Here is a 22,715-nt window from a genome sequence, read left to right as displayed (position 1 = left end):
ATTTTTCAAAATGACAGTGAGGTAGACTGAAGCTGAAACAGCGGGGTTTCATGACGCCTTAAAGACATGAGTAGTTACAAGCCAGCAGCTGGCAGTTTTTTTCGCACGCTAAAAGTTAGCGCTCAGCGCCGAGAGTTGAAAAATGTTCAAATTTGGGTGAAAAGCGCGGCTCGTCAATGTCAGCCCTCACACGGCCGTCCAATCACAGTGGGAGAGGGGCGGGATAAACATCACAAAAACCAACCGGCGCATCGTACAACGACTGATAAACAAAACAGAAGTATCACAGCAACCAAAGAGCTCAGCTAAAAAAAGCCGTCAGTCGGTGTCCGCCTGCCGTTTTCAGCCGCGGTGTGTTCGTCCCCTTTTTTATTTTAAAGATTGTTTTGAAAAAGAAATATGATAATTCACCAGAGAAAGTGAACTTTTGTGATTAGTAATGGTGCTGCTGTGATATTTCATACCTTAATCACATGACTTGGAGTTTAGAGGGAGCTGTGCTCATTAAACTAAACCAAACACTCGACTCTCCTCATTTACCTCACAAACTCTCTTTTTTTCTCTCTGTCTCTGTAGGATGTGTGTCGAAGGCTGGACTGATGGAGGAATGCTTGGGTTATCAGAGGCCGTGTGTTTCCAAGTGTGGCGTTGAACCTCCAGCCTCCTCCTGGTTCATCTCACTGCTGTGGAACTGGAAGCTTCACAAATGAATCCAGGACTACAGCAGCAGCGCCCTCTCTAGTGTTCACTACTCTCACATGATGTGTGAGCGTTCACCTGTTAGTGCTCACCACTAAGAACTACACTGTTAAACGTGTGTTCAGAGCATGTGCTTGGATGACTACAGGGCTGGAGAGATGTTTGACCTAGCATGGACAGTCTTCAGTTGAGCTGTGCAGCTAGATGTTCTTCACCTGAGCTGTTGGGTTGGATGTTCTTGAGCTGAGGCTTTTCAGTTGAGCTGTTTGGCTGTATGTTCTTCAGTTGATGTTGTTGGGCTGGTTGATCTTCAGCAGATGTTCTTCAGTTGAGATCCATCTCATTTTGATGGACAGTGAGATTAAAGCAGGAGTTTGCAGTATTATTCTTTTTCTGTGGTCCTGATTTAACAGTACTGCAATGGATCAATGCATTTGTATGCATTACGTTGTATTTTGTGGTTTTACACATTGTGTGTTGTTACTTGGAATAGTGAAATAAATGAAATGTCCCCGGGTCTTCACAGTTTGTTAGAAGAGCTTATAACACTGAGCCAGTTTGACTTTGCACCCCTTTATTGGCTATTTTTATTGGATTGATTTGGTTCAGTGTGTGTACAGCAGCTCATTGAAGTTGTTTTATGTAATGGCACATTTGCTGCATGTTAATGACCAACAGCAGAAAAAAAAGATTTTCTGTTTTTGTGCACGAATGTGTTGGATGAAACCCGTATGTGCTTGTCTTTTCTTGAACTTTTAATTGTTTTTTAACATTTACAATTTTTTTGCACAAACTAAACATGATTGTGAAATGTGCTGTTCAGGCATTCAAATTAAAAGTATAAACTTGCAGTACAATTATATTTACCAAACTAAAACCATCATGTTCATTAAGTTTTTAGGTTTTAACTCGTGTTTAAATAAAGTGCGAGCTTTTTATCCTATAGATCCTCTATAAGAAACAGATGCCCATGATCGTTTCTGTTAGTAATGTCATTTTTTTGTTATTCCCATGATTTTAAGAGTCATCTAAAGTTCAGTGCGCCAGTTTCTTTCTTTCTTTCAGTGAAATATTTCATAATATAATTTATTTATAGCCCAGGTTGGCTGTACATTCAGTGTATATAAATGAGAGGTAATTATGAAATCTACATTTATTTATTTTTAGGGGCATGAATGTTGCTCCAGTCTGTTCATATACTGTATTTATGTATAATGTAGATTTTCAGAGCTGTCTTTAGGTATTAAATACTTTGACTTTAATCGTGTTTATTTTACTGTGGGCCACTATTTTACTTTACATGTTATCTTGTCTTTTCTATGAATATTCCACTACTGCTTTATTTTGACCAAGATCCTTTAAAAGTGAAATGACAGTTTGTCTTATTGGGGTTAAAAAGCAGCTTAAATGTTTTATTGCAGTGGTTTAGCACTTGTAAAATAATGTATTGTCAATTTTGTGATGTCAGTACTGAATTATTATTGTCAACCTGCACCAACTGCTTAATAAAACTTTCTTTGGTGAAACTGGATTTCAATGATGCATATATATATACACACACACACAATGAGGAAAATAAGTATTTGAACACCCTGCTATTTTGCAAGTTCTTCCACTTAGAAATCATGAAGGGGTCTGAAATTGTCATCGTAGGTACGACACGTTTAGTGGAATTATGACCAAAAAGTTTTATTTTGGTCTCATCTTACCACATGACTTTTTCCCATGACTCCTCTGGATCATCCAGTTGGTCATTGGCAAACTTAAGACGGGCCTGTACATGTGCTGGTTTAAGCAGGGGAACCTTCCGTGCCATGCATGATTTCAAACCATGACGTCTTAGTGTATTACCAACAGTAACCTTGGAAACGGTGGTCCCAGCTCTTTTCAGGTCATTGACCAGCTCCTCCCGTGTAGTTTTGGGCTGATTTCTCACCTTTCTTAGGATCATTGAGACCCCACAAGGTGAGATCTTGCATGGAGCACCAGTCCAAGCAAATTGACAGTCATGTTTAGCTTCTTCCATTTTCTAATGATTGCTCCAACAGTGGACCTTTTTTCACCAAGCTGCTTGGCAATTTCCCCATAGCCCTTTCCAGCCTTGTGGAGGTGTACAATTTTGTCTCTAGTGTCTTTGGACAGCTCTTTGGTCTTGGCCATGTTAGGCCCTGTCCCAAATGGCGCACTTCATGTGGACTTTTGGTCTTGTGGCCTTAAATTGCGTGTGCTCACTCAGTCTACGAGTCTGTTGGGTGTCCCATCTGTCAATTTTACACTTTGAAGTGTGCTCATCAGCGCCTCCTTTGCCCCCTTGATGCAGTCTTCAGTGAAGCCCGCACTGCAGCACTTTACCAACCCAGAAGTCCTTGCGAAAGAGCAATCAAACCAATCTGACGACAAAAGGGACGAGTTCACACTGACGGTCAACTTCTCTACCTATTTCCGGTGTGACGCTCGAGTCTGTCCCAAAATACGACTCCGGTGCACCCACGTGGACTCGCATCAAGGGTCCCTAAAGTGTGGACTACATGATGTCATCAAAGTGTGGACTCTGAGGAGGACCACAAGTCCAAAGTGTGCCATTTGGGACAGGGCCTTCGTAGTTGGATTCTTACTGATTGTATGGGGTGGACAGGTGTCTTTATGCAGCTAACGACCTCAAACAGGTGCATCTAATTTAGGATAATAAATGGAGTGGAGGTGGATATTTTAAAGGACTAACAGGTCTTTGAGTGTCAGAATTCAAGCTGATAAGACAGGTGTTCAAATACTTATCTGCAGCTGTAACATACAAATAAATAGTTAAAAAAAATAATACATAGTGATTTCTGGATTTTTTTTAGATTATGTCTCTCACAGTGGACATGGACCTACGATGACAATTTCAGACCCCTCCATGATTTCTAAGTGGGAGAACTTTCATAATAGCAGGGTGTTCAAATACTTATACTCACTGTATACACACACACGGCAAGAATTACAGAAAATACATTTGACCAATAAACAGCAACAAAATGGGTTTTTCAAATATATTTTGTATAGAAGATTGAGATTTTCTTGAACCATTCATACAAACAGATAAAAAACAGCTTTATTTATTTTCAAGCCTTATTTACATTCATACACTCCCATTATTGTGTATGAGGAACGCTAAAGTCTAAACTCATTTCTTCAATGTCTGTGTGAAGAGCAGCGTCGATCTGTCGCTTCAGGTCACAATCCAGAAATGTGTAACCGATGGTAAAATGTTCCGTAATAACAGAAATTCAATTAAAACAAATGCACCACAAAAAAAAGGCACCAAATGTAATCTTAAATCAAACTTTAAATTAAATTAGTTAAATAGTTTGAGAAGTTATATCAAATACAAAGACCTAAAGGTTTCATTACCAGCATCTTATAATTCATTAAAGAAGCTGTATGCAAGTCTTTGATTGCATTAACTCAAGAAAAATACTATATTTGTAGATATTTAGGAAACAGGTTTCTCTGAAAAACAATGCTTTTAGTTATTCTCTTTTTGAAACGCAAAGGATCATGAATGCGACCTCCGGTGGACACAAACACTTAATCGAGCTATAAATATCCAGTGGGTTTGTAATTTGCAATCAACAAAAAATTGCAAACATAAAATTTTGCAGATATCATATGCTTTCCATCGTGAAAAGCTCTCCTGCATATGTCTGGCAACCCAAAAGAGGGGGTGAAGATTAAAAGTGTCTCCAATATTTTGACTGCAATAAAGTTCAGCCACATACAGCACCTTTAACTGTAATCATTCTTGTGAGACAAAATGATATGATCATTATAGATCCTATGAGGTTTACAGCCAGATTTAAAGATTTCTGTGGAAGGAATGAAACCTTATTCTTGGTGGGCGGTCCAGCAACAGGAGGATTAAATGTCATGTGTTTAACACTGTAGTCTTCAAACAGCTGCACTGGAGTCCTGCAAAGAGAATCAAATTTTAATATTCAGACGGACATCATCACAGCCAGTGAATGAATGAATGCATGAATGAATGAATGGAGTTGTCTGTGCACCTTCTGCTTAGTTCAACGCTCAGGGCACCAGAGCCTTCGCTCGGAGCTCCTAACATCAGATGAGCTGCAAACCTCCTCACCATTGGATGATAATGTCTCTAAAACCAAAACACAGAAATCCACATCTTCACATTAGCCTCTTTCAAACAGAATTTTCCATGAATTTACCAGTAAATACAAAAATGTGCTGTTCACACACGCAGTGACGTTCCATTTTTTACCAGTAAGACATCGTTCACACATCAGTATTAAAATATTGGTAAACTCAGAGAGAAAGCGGAAATTACCTGTGGGGCCAGCCGGCGAGCTCAGTGTTGTATTTGTAAACAATGCATGTTGTTCATATCCACAGTTTGTATTTTGTTGTTTTCACGTTTGTGGCAAATGTTGACGGTCGTGAAGTTACTCGTGACCAAACAACATTGCATTAGGCAACGTAAAACCGAAACTGTGTCTTAAACAACAGTACTGTTAGCACATTAAGGGCTTGTTATAGTTGTGCTTAGCTGCGACGGCGTAGGTTCCGCGTCGGTTTTCGTGTGCAAACACACATGCAGACCACTGATAGGCAGTATCCATGCGTGTAACCACAGTAGCAGCACGACCGTCAAAGAAGCAGCAGCTTGGAAAGTTAACACACAAACGAAGAAGAAACAGCAAATTGTTGTGTATGTTTTGAGTAGACCAGCAATGATGGAAGTAAATAAACAGCGACTTTTGTTGCAGTTTTAGTTAAATCACTCCTTGGCCATTCTTCGTTTTTACTGTCGCAAACGGCAATCCCTATAACGCAGTTTTTTTACCTGACGGGAGGGGTTCTGGTGGACCAATCACAGCGCTTGCGGTCTGCGTAGAACTGACGCGCTGTTAAAATTTTTGCGAGTTGCACGTCAAGCTCTACGCCGTAGCTAAGGCGTAGAACTTACGCACAACTATAAATCGGGCTTTAGGCTTCACACAGAGGGCGTGCTAAGGATGTCGGCAATTCAGCAAATATATAGTAAGCTGTTTTAAACAACTTTGGTGAAGAAATGTGGACGTAAACTTCAGGTGTGCTCGACTTTCAAGCAGCGTGTGTGTAGAAACGTACTTAATTAGTGCGGGGGTAAACGCGTCATCTGTATCAAAACGTTATGATTGGCCAGAAGCTGTAAGCGCGGTCTGACGTCGTACCGACTAAATGCCGGTAATCTGTATTTTTTGTTCACACATAACGCTGACCGATAAATTACTGGTAATCTTACAACCTGTCTTACTGGTAAATTGGGAGCACTGATTTACCGGAAAGGTTCTGTTCACACATGACATGTTAACTGCAATTTACCAGTAATTTACCAGTAAAGACTGTATGTGTGAACGGGACTAATGTCTGTCTGGATACATGTTTACCATGATAAAATCTCTCAAAAGTTCAGACAAAAAAAATTAATAAACCACACACAAATGCACACACACGCACACAGTTTACCTTCAGCAGGTGAAGTTCCCACAGGGAGGTGTTTTGAGGATTACAGTATTCAGGTTCATCCAGCTCTGGAAGATAAACCCCACTGCCCTGCATCTCATTATCCAGAAGAATATCACACTTGGGGAAAGTCTAAGACACAATCAGAATCATAGTTAACAACAGAAATAAATCACAAAGTCTTAATCAGATTAAAGGATTAAGATTGTTGTTTGATTGTTACATTGTCACAGACAATAACATAAAATCTACAGCAGATGTGATGATGAAATAACAAATGTCCTGATAAATGTTTGTTGCACTGTGAATAATTCATCCGTGTTTTTCTGAGATATTGTCTTTTAAAGAGTTTTAACTTACAAATCATGATTCAACAAAAACTTTTATACTAAAATTAATTTTAAATGTATGCAAAAACGTAAGAAGAACGTATGCAATAATCATGAACAAGGGAAACAATATATAAAATACATAACACATTTATATTATAGGGTTCTTTTTCCTTGTTCATGATTATTGAACACGTAAGTTGTTCTTACATTTTTGCAAACATTTGGAAGAAATTTTAGTATGAAAGTTTTTGTTGATTCATGATTTGTTAGTTAAAACATCACATTTCACAAACAAATCTGTGCGTACAGATCAAGGTTATTTTCGTAAACGAAAACTGAAACAAAGACTAAACTATCAGCTAAAGAACATTTTCCTTAACTGAAATAAAACTCATAATAAATCAAAAAAACAAAAACTAAAAGAAACTAGCAACAGTTATTGAAAAACTAACTAAAATAAAATAATAATTATCAAAAATAAGTATTCGTTTTCGTAATTAATAAGCTCTCATCCCGTGGCGGAAAATTTGACATGGTTTAGTTTAAAACCAAACAGGCGTAAAAGAGACCCCTTAATCGCCTACGTCACTGTGACGTCACCACTTTAGCGGTGCGCTAAAAGTTTGAGGTTTTGACTAAAAAACGTGCTAGCTTACGCCTCCAGCTAAGCCCCGCCCACCCGGAGACGTTGCAATAGAGACAGAGCGCAGATATGCAAATTTGAAAACCACGCCCACCGGGGGGGGAAAACAGTCCAACCGTCTCCATTGACTTTGTATTGAGAGAGGCTGCCTCCTTGTCATTTCTGGCTTTTAACAAAAAACAGAATAATGCCTAAAAGCTGCTGTGTGACAATATGTACAGCTAACAAGCCAAAGAACCCAGAAATAAGTTTTTATAAGTTGTCGAGCCGTAAAACCCTGCCTTTGAGGAGAAAAAAATGGATCGCCGACTACGTTTCCCCCTAGTGGACACAGTTCTACCAATAGCAGTACTATGAAAAGTTGCCTGTTTCCACTTTTGTGTCTTTAAATGTCGTTTTTTTGCGCTCGACAGCTTATAAAAACTTATTTCTGGGTTATTTGGCTTGTTAGCTGTACATATTGTCACACAGCAGCTTTTGGGCATTATTCTGTTTTTTGTTATAAGCCAGAAATGACAAGGAGGCAGCCTCTCGCAGTACAAAGTCAATGGAGACGGTTAAATTGTTTTTCCCCCGGTGGGCGTGGTTTTCAGGTAATGACGCACTGTGCTCTGTCTCTATGTTTACACACTTTAAAGGGGTCTTTACCTATAGATGGCGCTTTATGCATGTAATGTTAGCTGAGGCTGACAGCAACATAAGTTAACTAATAAATGTGTCAAACAGTCTAGCTGCTGTTAGCTGCTAAACTATAATTACTAAAACTATAACTGAAACTAATCAAATTAAAAACTAAATAGAAATGTGTTTGAAAAAATAAAAACTAAACTAAAACTAACAAAACCATTCATGAAACTAACTAAAACTAAACTTAAATTTAAAGCAAAATTGAAAATGATATTAAAATAAAAACTTATTTAAAAAAGCAAAACTATAATAACCTTGGTACAGATGCTTAGTGAATGAGACCCAATGTCCTTTGTGGAGAAAGAAATCCCATAATGCATTGTGACAAGCTTGATGACAGACATAAGACCGCGTCTCTCGTGAACAGCCATGGGGGTAAAAGGCTTAGTTAACCCAAAAATGAAACTTTAGCCATTGTGTTGTTTAAAAAACAAAGAAAGCCATCAGAGGTCTGAATGACATGAAGGTGAATAAACAATGACCAAACTTTCATTTATGGGTGATGATCTTTGTTAAAGATGATGTGTCATGAAGAAATGCGTTACAGTGATTTACAGTATATACTACTGTACAACTAAACCCACACAACACAGTGAAGGTGTTACGGTCTGGACTTACATGTAGCAGTGTCCTGTTAGCTGCCAGGATTCCCACACACGAGTCGGGCAGCACATGAAGAGCGAGCGTGTCAAGTCTCTTAACAAACGCCTGAGCTCTCTGAAGGGTCACCTGCTTCCTGCGCTTGGCCAACATTACATCCAGACATTGCAACACAATCGACGTGTCTTCGTTCGCGCAACCTGCAACCAATCAAAGAGGGATACGGCGGTGACACGCCACATTAGCTCGAGCACACTGATGTTCTTAACATGATTAAATGACCGAGATCTCACCCGCATGCAGCGTCAGCAGGGTTTTATAAAAGTGACTGTAGAACTTCAAAGGATCGATGTTGAGGACGTCACCTGTGTGGGAATAAAAGCACAGTGAGATGTTTGGATGAGGGCCAGTGCCCGGTTGCATGAAAGTCCTTAAGCTAAGAAATCCCTTAAATATAAGGTTAAGGGTGCCCTTAATAAAAAATGGGTTGCAAGAAAAACCCTTAACCCTATTACTGTCACTGTCCCACAGGTGGGACGTTTGCCATTACATATTTAAAACAATAATTACATAGTCTAAACCTACACCAATCTTGACAAACTATATACCGTTGGAAAGCTCTAAGAATGTAGTTTTAATATATCAACACCATTTTGAAAAAAAAAGTATGTAGTAAGAGTAATTTTCTAAAATGTCGCAGACCAACAAGTGGGCCCAAAATGTTATTACATATTTATTTGTAAATATCCCATTAACCTGAAATAACCTCGACAAACTATATATTGTTGGAAAGCTCAGGGAATGTAGTTTTCATATTTCAAGACCATTTGATGATAGAATTTGTATAGGGACAGTTATTTTGTTAAATGTCACTCACCCCATAGGAATACATATAAATGATTATATATTTATAACACTAATACCCTATAATCTTGAAATAATCTTGACAAACTATATATTGTTGGAAAGCTCTAGGAATGTAGTTTTCATATTTCAAGGTCATTTCATGATGGAAATTTAGTAGCGACAGTAATTTTGTTATTTGTCACTGACCCTGTAGGAGTCCATTTGAATTCGTATATATTCATAATTCTAATATTCTTCAAAATGAATATATGAATCTTCAAAAATCTTGACAAACTATATATCGTTGGAAAGCTCTAAGAATGTAGTTTTCATATTTCAAAACCTTTTTGCATTAAACACAATGCAGAGACAGTAATTTATTAACTTGTGACAAGATATTGTAACTAACCGTTGACACCTAGTGGCCTTGGTTGGTAAAACCACTAAAAGTGTGACAGAAACTTCATTTTTTGTTATTTTCACCTAAAATTTGGTTCAGAACTAGTTGAGACTTGTGTCTTTATTGGTGTGGTGTTTTGAGAGTAAAACATTTTAATTTTTATATACATTTGATTAGAGAGTATATACTTTATTGCATTATTTTTATTATTTAAAATAAATTTAAACGGGTATAACTTTTTTGTCATTTAATATTTACAACTTCAAACACCTCAGTGTAAAACTATAAATTGTCTTCTTAAAAAAGAGACCAAGATTTAGCTTCTAAACCAAAGAATGCTAGAGTTATAGTAATTTTAACATGCAGATCACCTTTTCACCCCCCCACTCAAAAGGGGCGGTGACAGTTATAGGGTTAAGTGAACCTTAAGGCTGCCAATAAGTATTTACCCTTAAATGCTAAAGTATTACCTTAAGTTCTGCTATGCGTTGCAACAAAGTCCTTAAAGGAATATTCCATTTTCTCAAAAGAAAAATCCAGACAATTTACTCACCACCATGTCATCCAAAATATTGATGTCTTTCTTTGTTCAGTCGAGAAGAAATTGTGTTTTTTGAAGAAAACATTGCAGAGTCTTTCTCGTTTTAATGGACTTTAGTGGAGCCCAGCATTTGGTGCTTGACTCAACGCTTGGCAGTTTTTTTCAACGGAGTTTCAAAGGACCACAAACAATCCCAAACGAGGCACAAGGGTCCTATCCAGCGAAACGACCGTCATTTTTGACAAGAAAAACAACAAATATACACTTTTAAAGCACAACTTCTCGTCGTGTAGATCCGGTCGTGATGCGCCAGCTGACCCCACTACGTCACCGCAATACGTCATCACGTCAAGAGGTCACAGTGGACGAACGCGAATCTCCGCCCCAGTGTTTACATGTGTTGAGAAAGAGGACCGTTCCTACGTTGTTGTATGTAAACTGATACTAATTAATGTCTTTGTGGCAGTTTATTGTTTAAAATGGTCCGCAAATGTGCGTTTTAGATATGTAACACGTGACCTCCCTACGTCACTACGCATTTACGTTAGATCGCGCTGGACTGGACCTTGACGAAAAGTTGTGGTCCAAAAGTATATACTTTTCATTCTTCCTGTCAAAAATGACAATCGTTTCGCCAGACAAGACCCCCATGCCTCGTTTGGGATCGTTTATAGTCCTTTGAAACTCCGTTGAAAAAAACTGTTAAGTGTTGAATTAAGTATTAAATGTTGGGTTCTATTAAAGTCCATTAAAATGAAAAAAATTCTGCAATGTTTTCTTCAAAAAACATAATTTCTTCTCGACTGAACAAAGAAAGACATCAACATTTTGGATGACATGGTGGTGAGTAAATTATCTGGATTTTTATTTTAAGAAAATGGACTAATCCTTTAAGTCACATTTTCCCTTAAAAACTTAAGGGACTATAACAGGTCCCTTAACGTCACACGCGATGGCTGATTTTATAGTTATTTAAGAAAATGAAGTACCAACGCGCATTTCTAACGATCGAAATAATCCCTAGAGAAAAAGATGCGCATTTATTAGGAGAATCGCGGTTTGATCCTCCGTCAATCTAAAGTGTTTCCAGTTTGAATTACTTTGAGGTTTTATACACGCGGCACTTTACAGTCTGTTATTTGCGATGTTTCATTGTACACAAATCCGCCGTCTGTTGAGCTGCGTGCGTTGATTTGTTACCGCTGTGAGATTTTGTAACCATAGCAACCGCGTCTCCGCTGCCGTGTTTTGGCAGAGACTACCGTAAAATACTTAGTATAAACACTTAGGTAAGGGTGACAGTTAAGACCTTTGTTGCAACGCTCTTAAATAAATCCCTTACCTCAGGGATTTTTTCTCCCTCAGGGAAACCCTCAACTAAGTAGATTCATGCAACCGGGCACAGATGTTTATAAAAAAAGACACGGAACCAAACTGACCTTGTCCGGATAAAATGTGGAAGGATGTGAGGATGCAGTGAAGACTCTCTCGATACGTCAGATCCTGACAGAAAGTGAGATGTTAAAGTCTGAAACTTTCGATAATCTTGAAATAATGGTTCATATATGGTTTAGATAAACTTACACCTGACACCACCAGAGAATGAAGAACTGTCAGCAGATCATCAAAAAACTCCAAGTTAATCAGATGAGCAAACCTTCAGAGAGAAGATGATTGAGAAACACTGACCGTAATGGCATGAGATCATGCGATTTATGCAAAGTAAACTTCTTCAAAATGACTTTAGGATTATAAGATGTCAGCTATAGTTTTGATGTTCATCGGTGCTTCTCACACAGGGTTCCAAATTTAAGCCAGACGAAAAAATATGGTATAGAAAAATTACATTTTGATAAATAGAAACTAAAATTCCATGACTCGGATGAAAAAAAAATATAGAAAGTTCCCTGACTTTCAATTTCTGGAACAGACCTTTAAAAATGCCATGAAATTCCAGAAATTCGTGACCTGTGGGAACCCTGACAGCTTCACTATGACAAAATCATCATCTGTCATTTACTCACTGAACAGTGTTTTGTCAATGTTAATTAAATGTCTTCTATTATTGAATGGGTATAAATGCATTCACATGTAATGTGCTTCTTACTTTGCAAGTCCCTCTAAAACAGAAGGCAGTAAGACCGACTTCTGAGCTTTCTTCAGGATCCTGAAGTAGATGAGAAACACCATGTTCAACGTCTCTGTGTGCTGAAATCACAAGAGTTTGAGATTTATCACACTGTCATGGATTCATAAGACACTGACTGACCTCAGATCATCTGCTCACCAGTTTGATCTTTCTGTCTTTGTTCTCAGACGCTTCAGCTTCTAGAAGTTCTTTCTGCAGCTTCTCCTCAGCTTTCTTCCACTGTTAAGGACAAGAAGATGTTAAAATGAAATATTCAAACAACACATATCACCACTTTCTCATGAAGTTTTTTTTAAAACGTATTTGCTCCATAAAGACTTCTAAGCAGTCATTAACTCTTTCCCTGCCAGCGTTTTAAAAAAAAGTTGCCAGCCAGCGCCAGCATTTTTCATGATTTTCACAAAAGTTAAAAATGCCTTCCAGAAAATGTTCTTCTTTAAATATATAAACAAACAATATATCAGATGAAAGAACAGACCCTCTGCTTTCAAACAAAAAACAGTTTCATCCTACCTTCATTAGTTCTCTTGTAATTACCTCTCAAACATGGGTAGGTTTCTTCAAAAACACCCAATTTTGAGCAAAAAGCTGAGATAATTCCATTTTTGCGAAGGACTTTTGATAGAGATCAGATGCAGAGCGATCTTCAAAACATACACTGAGTTCTTTCTCTTTCAGGTGAGGCGCTACTTCCGGGTTGTATAAGTTGCTGGCGGGGAAGCGTTTTCTCTTAATTGACGAGATATCTCATCAATGGCAGCGAAAGAGTTAAAAGAGATCTAAGTTTTAAACACACAACACACTTCTAATTTAAAAATGAAATGCACAAAACATTTATCATAAAACACTGTGAATCTCCTCCAATCAGCAATCAATCAGATATAAAACTACAGCTATCAGCTGAACATAATTATACTAAAAAAGGTTCATCACAAATCAATGACCTGTTGATTCTTATTAAGTATCACCCTTAAGTAGGGATGTAACGATTCAATCGCGGTCCTCATTAAAAATGCCTGTCTGAAATCGATTCTGAATCGCAAGGCTGCGATTCTTTGTTTTATGCACAGCTTGTGCCTGTATTACGGCATTTGGTCAGTAGGAAGTCCTTATCAATCTAAAATCATTATGAGTCGGAGTCGTTTATAATGTGCATTTAAAAAAGCAACACTCGTTAAACAAAATCATTCAAAATATTCCTTATTATCATGAAAATACCTGAAATCATTTGAAGAACAGCGATATAAATATTCATGTGTATACATTTCCTGGAATAGCGTTTGTAATGCTACTTCTTGTGTGGCACAAAGGGAGTTTCTGCACGGGAGCGCCCCCTGGTGTTCGGATGTGCCTGGATTTCACCATAATTCATTCAAATTCATTCATTGAGAAAACGCGCATTTGCACGATGAATCGTTACACCCCTACCCTTAAGAGTTTTTTTTTACTCTTTCGCCTCCATAGACGATTTCTCTCATCAATTAAAGGGGGATTTGATGCTATTTTATGCATTCTGACTTATTAACTCTTTCCACGCCATTGACGTGTTATCGTCAATCCGCAATACCGATATTATCCACTAGGTGGCGCACTTCCACAACTTATAAATCCCGAAAGTATCGCCCTAGGGTTTTGAGGATCACTCTGCATCTGATCTCTATCAAACATCCTTTACAAAAATGGATTTATCTCAGCTTTTTGCTCAAAATCTGGTGTTTTTGAAAAAACCTACCCATATTTGAGAGGTGATAAAAAGAGAATGAATGAAGGTAGGATGAAACAGTTGTTGTTTTTTTGAAAGCAGAGGGTCTGTTCCAGAGATGAGACCAAGTCACACATGTGCAAGTCTCAAGTAAGTCTCAAGTCTGAACCTTCAAGTCTCAAGTATGTCCCAAGTATTTTTTTTCTTGGGCAAGTCAAGTCACAGGCTATGTCAAGTCAAGTCCAAGTCAAATCACCTTATTATTGTAATTTTACCTGCAGAATCTGATCTTAATAAAGTGAAAAGACAAGATATACAGTAAGTAACTATTAGTAAATTACAATCATTAGGATTTACATTGTAAATACTCATGTTCAGTAAAATACATCATGGAATCACACAAAATTGTAACTTCATAAATTATTTATTTTTCACTTCTGCCAACCGTGTTTGAAATGACGAACTTGAGCGAGCAAAAGACACGATATGTGAACCGCCCCTAACATTGTAGAATCGAGTCATTTTTCTGTCTGTGTGTGTGTGTGTTCAGGTGGCAAACTAAGAAAAAGTAGCCAAGTCTCGTATCGCTCAGATCAAGGGAAGTTTTTTTTTTTTTTTAAATAAATCAAAATTATTTTGCTCACATTTGTCCCCAACACGGTATGATGAGGGTTACTTTAGCTAACTACCAACTAACCAAATATTAACAAATTGACAAGCACTTACTGGGCAGAATGCCCCTTTAAATGACAGACGAAATTAGAGGTTGTCGTCTGGCTGCCCGTGATTTTAATGTTGCATGTCTTGCAACGCACTGTTCGTCTTTTGCCATCTTGTTGAAGCAAAAATCGACGATGACCCTTGTCGGTACCCCTCCGGCTGACATGTTGATATCTGATCTAAGTGGGCGTGGTGTGCGTAAGTTACGAGAGGGCATGACTGATGTTAGTGTCGTGAAACAGTCATCACAACGCCATTCTCAGCCTTCTAGCTAGGTCAACTTTATTTTTTAAAATAATTTATATATTTTGTATTCAAACTGAAAACATGTGATTAACACTCAAGTCATCGTGTCTCAAGTCAAGTCCCGAGTCTTTAACTTCCAAGTCCGAGTCAAGTCTCAAGTATTTAATTTTTTGTCAAGTCACAAGTCACAAAAATAGCGACTCGAGTCCAAGTCACAAGTCCCCATGTCTGGTCTGTTCTTTCATTTGATATATTGTATGTTTATATTTTTAAAGAAGAGCATTTTCTGGGAGGCATTAAAATTTTGTGAAAATCATGAAAAATGCTGGCGGGGAAAGACTTCACACAGTTAATGAGTTGTAATCTGCATGCTAAACAAATGCAAAGTGTCAAAAAAGCAGCTAAGCGTGTGACAAAGTATTTCTAGGCCAAACTCAAACTTCCTCTTTCATACAAGTTTTCTCTTCTCATTCAAGTTTTGGAAAGTTTTTTTAAACATGGCTACCTGTTACATATCGGTGACCCCATATTCCTTTTATGGGCACTTCCCCCGGAAAAGCACTTTTAATAAAAGTCCTTTTCAAAAATGTATTGTTATTTTTAAAGAAACCTACACATATTTGAGAGGTGATAAAAGAGAACAAATTGAAGGTAGGATGATTTATATATATGTTTATATATTTAAAGAAAAACATTTTCTGGAAGGCATTAAACTTGCTGGCACTGGCTGACAAATGCTGGCGGGGAAATAGTTAATGATTGTGATATCTGAGAAGCCACATTAGCTAACAGTAAATGACATGGCTGAAATGTTACCTTGCGCTGCATTCTGGACAGATTCTTCTTCTTGTCTTTAAAGGTCATGAAGTTCTTTTTGGGCGCTGTATCTTCTGAATCTTTCTTCAGGTCCACCTCTTTTATCCTCAGAGACATGAGAACCTTCAGGACCTTAACGTCCACGAGACATAAACAAACCCTGAGATCAGCACTCAAATGTGGCTTCACCAGGCACCGACACATGACATACAACATTCATTCTAAACTCTTTATATATTGTAGCACCTCTGGTTTGACATCATAGTTTCTGCTCTTCACCAGACCAGAGATGACCTTCACCGCTGCCAGTGACACCTGACCCACTTTATCCTGCCTCAACAGATTCCTGACTGCTTCACAACACATCTCTGATACCTGAACACATAAACACAAACGTCACAGCGTCTGATGATGATGTTGATTCACACAAAGGCTCAGACGGTGAAAACTGTGACGGACCTTCCTGAGAGGCTCAATCATCAGAGGAACGATCATGACGAGAATATTGTTGTGAAAGTTGAAGTGAGGCAGAGCAACCAGAAGTTCACAGATGCACTTGATGGCCACTTCAGCCAGACCTTTATAACAGTGCAGAGAGATGGCACGACTGCTCTTCTGTTTCTTCTGTTTCCAGTCTGAAACACAGTAGCATCAGCTCAGATCTTCATCTCTCATGAAAAAAACTCACATCACAAGCTTATGGTGTAGGGCATAGCTCAACACAATGTCAAACACGCACCAGTCTTTACTACCACAGGTGCTTGTAGTGCTAACCAGACATTCAAATGCCGCCATAACCACAATAAATGAATAAACCCACATGATCATCGTTTTCGTGATCGATCATTGATGCCACATTCGAGTACTCGAGCAATTGAGTACTTGTGCCCATCCCTAGCCTAAAAATGGTGCAAATGATTTTATTGCATAAATAAACCTGATGCATGCTTTTAAAACAAGTATTTTAAAAACATTTGTGATTTTTTTGAAAAAACGTTTTTCACATAATATCGAGTTTATACCGCACCGGACGAAATGTTTTAAGTATATTACCTACCAAGGTGTTTATCTTACCTCGCACTGTCTGCTCCAAATCCTCCAGGTAGAATTTATATTGACTGACCAGACCTTCCTCAAACTCTCGTAATAGCTGTGTGTCTTTCTTAACCTGCAAAGAGAAAAGATCATACATGACATCATTCTCTCTCTCTCTCTCTCTCTCTGTATTGAAGCGTAAATCAGAGTTATTACATGATAGATTCAGAATCAGCTTCATTAAAAGCTCTTTTTTAATTACGGTAAAAGTCTAGAGATCTCAAAATTTGTTTTTATAAAAATTAGTGTATTGAAGAGTTGAGGTCAGGAGAGGTTTTTTTTTTTTACCTTTGTGGCTTTCTCAGCTTCGGTCAGGGGTCGGATCCGATACGATGGAACGATATCTTTAAATATTTCCATGAGAGAAACCATGACTAACTTCCTGACGGTGACGGCGATGCTGGGGTCCGTCTCCATCAGCATGGCCCTCAACTCCTTCAGCTTCTTGATCTGTGACATCAGAGAGATGTTTGAGTGTAATGTACATAACACACTGTCTGTTATAATGAGTTTATTATCATCAGAGCTCTTACATTAACGTGAGGATCGGCCAGTATAGCTGATGCCAGACCTGCTATGTGTAGTTTCTTCGCTTTCAGTTTTTGCAGACGCAGCTCGAGTTGTTCCTGAGGGCTTAATGTTGGGACGTTTTCGGGCTCCTCTGAGCACAGATAAAAATTACATTTCAACAAATTATTAAATGTAGGTCAGCAGAGTTTTATTCACTTTAACCCCTCATGTCTTAATGAGACATCAGTAAAATGTTACTTTTAAGAACGTCAAGAATTGAAAACAACCTTCCTCTGGTTCCTCCATCTCCTCCGGTTCCTGCTCTTCCTCTGGCTTCTGTAACGCTGGAGTGAACAAGCAGATGTTAAGAGTGAATACACAAACATTCAGCAGATGGTCAGAAGCATGCACGCACACACACCAGGTTTCTCCATGCTCTGAGGGATCAGGCCGCTCTTATCTTTAATGGGCAGAAGATGAATGAGCTCCTTCTCTTCCTCCTGCTGCATCTTCCTGGGCATCTTCTCATATTTCTCCACCGGCTGCTCAGATTTACGTTTCTTGGCGTGTGCTGGAGAGCTATAGGAGATCGACAGAAGCACATATATGAGCTAAAAAGCTACTAGGGGTGGGAATCGTTTGCCTTTTGTGAATTGATTCAGAATCAATTCTTAATTTGTGTTCACACCAGACGCAAATGAAGTGAATAAATCACTCGATTAAACATTTTACGTTAACTTGCTTCATTCGTGTGTGAAATTCAGATGTGAATACACTCAATTTGGCATAATATCTGCCAAGGTTAAAAAATTTCAACTTGCGCGATTCACATGTGAAGCATGTAATTCACCTGAGCCACGTCATTCGCCCGATCAGCATCAAACGCCCGAGCCGCGTCAAGCGCCCGAGCCGCGTCTCCCGAGCCGCGTCAAGCGCCCGAGCCGCGTCATCCGCGCTGTGTCAAGTGCCCGAGCTGCGTCATCTGCGCTGCGTCAAGTGCCTGAGCTGCGTCATCCGCGCTGACGCACACAGACGGATCCACAATTCAGTTTGGCAATGCATGACGTCACCCATTAAAAGTGAATGGGAAGAGTTAATGCTGCGTCAAACGCCCGAGCCGCGTCATCCGCGTTGCGTCAAACACCCGAGCCGCGTCATCCGTGCTGCATCAAGCGCCCAAGCCGCATCATTCACGCTGTCACATTTTACCAACTGCCACATTGTCTGATTATCCTCATTACGTCTCTGTTAAAGGGATAGTTCGGCCAAAAACGATATTAAACCCATGATTTACTCACCCCCAAGCTGTCCAAGTTGCATATGTCCATCGTTTTTTAGACAAACACATTTTCAGATATTTTAGAAAATATTTTAGATCTTTCAGTTGAATAAATGTAATGTTACGGGGTCCAGCCATAGTCCACGACCTTCAAGTCCAAAAAAAGTGCGTCCATCCTTCATAAATTAAATCCAAACGGCTCCAGGATGATAAACAAAGGTCTTCTGAGGGTAATCCGTGCGGTGTTGTTGTAGAAATATCCATATTTAAAATTTTATTAACGTAATTAACTACCTTCCGGTAGCGCCATCTTAGACTCAGGAGAGAGTATTAGCGTAGTGTACGCACTTTTCTTAGTGACGTATGACAAATTCGGAGGGCGGGGGACAGAGCAGCAGCAGAGAAACCTCTGTACGCTGCGTAAGTGCTCATCCTGAATGCGGATGGTACTAAGATGGCGGCGCTACCGGAAGGTAGTAGGGATGCATATCAATTAATCGCGATTAATCTATAGCAGAATAAAAGTTTTTGTTTACATAATATATGTGTGTGTACTGTGTATAATAACTTTGTATAGTTAAATGCACACACATGCATGTATATATTTAAGCAATGTTTACATGTGTATATACATTTGTATATTTATGTATAATTTATATTATATATAAATATAAATACTTAATATATAAATATATTTTTTTCTTAAAATTATACATGCATGTGTGCATATTTATATATACATAATTATTATACACAGTTCACACACATATATGATGTAAACAAAAACTTTTATTCTGCTATAGATTAATCGCGATTAATTGATATGCATCCCTAGAAGGTAGTTAATTACGTTAATAAAATTTTAAATATGGATATTTCTACAACAACACCGCACGGATTACCCTCAGAAGACCTTTGTTTATCATCCTGGAGCCGTTGGGATTTAATTTGTGAAGGATGGACGCACATTTTTTGGACTTAAAGGTCGTGGACTATGGCTGGACACAGTAACATTACATTTAATCTACAGAAAGATCTAAAATATTTTCTAAAATATCCGAAAATGTGTTTGTCTGAAAAACGATAGACATATGCAACTCGGACAGCTTGGGGGTGAGTAAATCATGGGTTTAATATCATTTTTGGCCGAACTATCCCTTTAAAGGCAGTGCTTTCGGCAGTACTAATGTATTTCCCTAATGCAGCGCACACAGTGCCTCCATCTGGATAAACTATGTGCACATTTTTAAAGAAGTGTATTCATGTTTTTATGTCTAAACAGTCAGTGACAGGTTTTGGAAAACGCCATTTAAATACGTTTACAATTCTTCCTGAGGCTCACTGAACAGAGAAAGGCAGAGAAAGACAATACCAAAATGTATTTTACATTTTCTGCTGCTTGTGTAAGCTCCACTGTAGGTGTGCCCCTGGTGTGCGCTCTCTAAAACGTCCATGTGCTGCCACACTTGAGTTCTGCCTTTTGGTTCCAAAATCACGTTATTATTGTGTGAACTAACTTAACAAAAAAAAAAAGATTTTTGACATTTGTGAATTCATGCGACTGGCTAGAAGACTGAATCGTGTGAATTGATTTTCCCCCACCTCTAAAAGCTAAACACAAAATCAGAATCCTACAGAGATGGCATCATTTATGGGATTCTGTGACAGTCAAAAAGATGCTGCTAACCATGAGGAGAGGTCTCGAGTGATGAAGGACGCTTTCTGTGCCATGGCTTTCATCTGCTCCAGGTCATCGTCTTCCATCATGTCTATGGGCAGAGACTCCAGGAACTCTTCCTCATCCTCTTCTTCTGTGATCACATGACCATCACATCAGAACAACCTTCAATATGATGAATGTTTAATAGAGAAAAAAAAACAGTGTACAAAATCTCACCCGGTCTCTTCTTATAACGCTCCAGAGGTTTGAGAGTCTGATGGGAAACATCTGTAATGGCCTGTTGTAGTTTCCTCTGCTCTTTGCGATGTTTCTTTGCGCTGCTCTGTTGCTTAAACTGCCGATTCTTCAGTTTGTTCTCGAGCTTCAGGTTACTGGTTTTCAACAGTTTCCTGAAGCTCGGCTTCTTTTTCTTGTTTTTTTTGGAGGTCTTCTGGTTCAATGAAAGCAGAGATGCTATTAAAGGTTATGACTGCAGATAAAGATCATGTTTGTGTGTATTACCCCCCTCCCAAAAAAAACACTGTGAATGATTACAGTAAAAGATTGACTAGTAAAGTAAAGTATTGTGTAGGGGTGAGTTGCGTGTGCCCCTACTGTCTGTGCTACTATTGTAACATCTACTGTAGTCAGTCTTGCACACTCAAGTTTATTTAGTTTATGGTTTCTATAAAAATGCTCAAGATTTGATATGAAAGATAATCTACATCAGTCTGACTGTTTGATGTGTGTATGTTTGTCATTGTTTTCATCAACCTGTAAGATCTGCAGCAGATCTGATGTACTGTAACGTTAAATCATACTGTACTGAATGATGCATTTCACTGTCTGTATGTGGTCTTCTGTTTATTACTGTTAGATGCATTGAAACAATCTGTGTTGTATAAAGCGCTGCACGAATAGATTTGACTTGAACTAAACTCACTGAACTGACTTACACAGGAGATTTTACAGACAGACAGACAGGAGTAAATGGAGAGATATGCAAGATAAACAGACACATACAAACATAAAACAAGCGCACACACACGGTCAGTCAGTCAGTCAGTCAGACAGACACACAAAACAAACACACAGATAAACAGACAGGCAGGCGTGTATGGGGTGATATGTAGCAGATAGACAGTAAAAGGGTTTAACTCACCGGACCCATATTGAACTATAGGCGACGTTTAAACCCGTGAATAAAAATAAAACAGAGCAGCGGTGTCTCCCTACACACGCAGCACGTGGATAGGAAGTAAAGTTTCGCTTAACGGAAGTACGTCAGTGTGGCGAAAGAGACTCTTAGCGCCACCTGTTGACCTGGAGGAATAGACACAGTAATGTCTAAATACACCAAGCTTTTACTCATACAGTCATCCAATATATTCATAAAAACAATCACACAAATGTCATAACGCTGTTTTTTATTTTTTTTTAAATATAAAAAACTTTATTTGTTTTCGTTATGCATGTATTTGTCAATTTTGTTCGTTAATATCACCTTTGCTCTATTGAATATAAATTGAATATAAAATAATTTTTTTTTACATAAAACCACGAATTTTATAAAAACACAGTAAAAACCAACCTTTCACCGTTGTTTTTAGTGACATCTGCTGGAATGAAAATAGCAATCACATGTAGGCTAATTCCAATGGCTGTACCACTCACTGGTTGCATAGACTGAAATCTATAAACTAATCTAAAAAAAAAAAAAATGTTGGGTACGACTGTGCAAAATGCCATAATATTACAGACAAATATGACGGTGTTATAAGAAAAATACAAAGTACAAGAGAGAAATCATTAATTTGCAGCAAAATAAATAAATAAATGAATAAATAAAATAAAATTTCAAGTACAAAATACAGAGATCGATTGGTTAGGAGCCTTATTTTCTGAGGTTTAATCACACAAAATGTATGATAAATTAATGTATTTTATGAAGTAATAAACCTTGCAAATCTCATGCCCCATAGTATGAACATCACTTTTGTATAGGTTCACCCCTTCATTTATGTGTATCATATGTATGATCTTTATTGTGTTGGATTTATTGATGGTTATTAAACAAAACAATTTTAGTCTCAGCCATTCATTTCCTATGGGTGCCCACAAATGGGCCTAACAGCTCAATGACTTTTTAATTTAACATTTTTTTATTTATTTTAAAACTTAACCTAGTTAAATAAAGCCCAATGTTTTTGGGTGTGCTTATAGGTTAACTTAGGAAAAGTAGCCCAAACAACCAAAAAATGATATTGTCCACATTAGTCCCC

General features: G+C 38.3%; 2 protein-coding genes across 9 annotated transcripts in view; one reads left to right on the top strand and one right to left on the bottom strand.

The window, feature by feature from the left end:
- The window catches only part of plce1 (phospholipase C, epsilon 1), a 99,598-nt gene extending 97,373 nt beyond the window's left edge, over positions 1–2,225 (top strand). For 4 of the 7 annotated variants that reach the window (XM_055175758.2, XM_055175759.2, XM_055175760.2 and 1 more), the window contains one exon: positions 577–2,225. In XM_055175758.2, coding sequence (XP_055031733.2) covers positions 577–710 — 134 coding nt within the window. In that variant the 3' untranslated portion in view covers positions 711–2,225. The remainder of the gene's footprint in view (positions 1–576) is intronic. The other 3 variants (XM_055175762.2, XM_055175761.2, XM_055175766.2) reach the window with 2 other exon arrangements.
- Positions 2,226–3,768: 1,543 nt separating this feature from the next.
- On the bottom strand, positions 3,769–21,754 carry noc3l (NOC3-like DNA replication regulator). Of its 2 annotated transcripts, none has more exons than XM_073866726.1 (21): positions 21,596–21,754; positions 20,671–20,884; positions 20,461–20,584; positions 17,916–18,073; positions 17,782–17,838; positions 17,518–17,645; positions 17,273–17,434; positions 16,964–17,057; positions 16,349–16,524; positions 16,136–16,264; positions 15,890–16,021; positions 12,544–12,624; positions 12,364–12,464; positions 11,841–11,913; positions 11,696–11,759; positions 8,763–8,834; positions 8,488–8,669; positions 6,211–6,339; positions 4,743–4,840; positions 4,564–4,647; positions 3,769–3,951 (listed from the first exon to the last, which is right to left on the bottom strand). In XM_073866726.1, the coding sequence occupies exons 1-21, from the start codon at positions 21,602–21,604 to the stop codon at positions 3,831–3,833; spliced, it is 2,388 nt and encodes a 795-aa protein (XP_073722827.1). In that variant the 5' UTR covers positions 21,605–21,754; the 3' UTR covers positions 3,769–3,830. The 2 variants fall into 2 exon arrangements, with proteins under 2 accessions (XP_073722827.1, XP_073722828.1); XM_073866727.1 differs by having other exon boundaries at positions 20,671–20,881; positions 21,596–21,746.
- Between the last annotated feature and the right edge of the window lie 961 nt (positions 21,755–22,715).

The sequence above is a fragment of the Misgurnus anguillicaudatus genome, chromosome 4, assembly GCF_027580225.2.
Source record: "Misgurnus anguillicaudatus chromosome 4, ASM2758022v2, whole genome shotgun sequence".
In the NCBI taxonomy this organism is placed as follows: domain Eukaryota; kingdom Metazoa; phylum Chordata; class Actinopteri; order Cypriniformes; family Cobitidae; genus Misgurnus; species Misgurnus anguillicaudatus.
The sequence above is the reverse complement of the archived record's forward strand: the minus strand, read 5'-3'. Positions and strand labels throughout refer to the sequence as shown.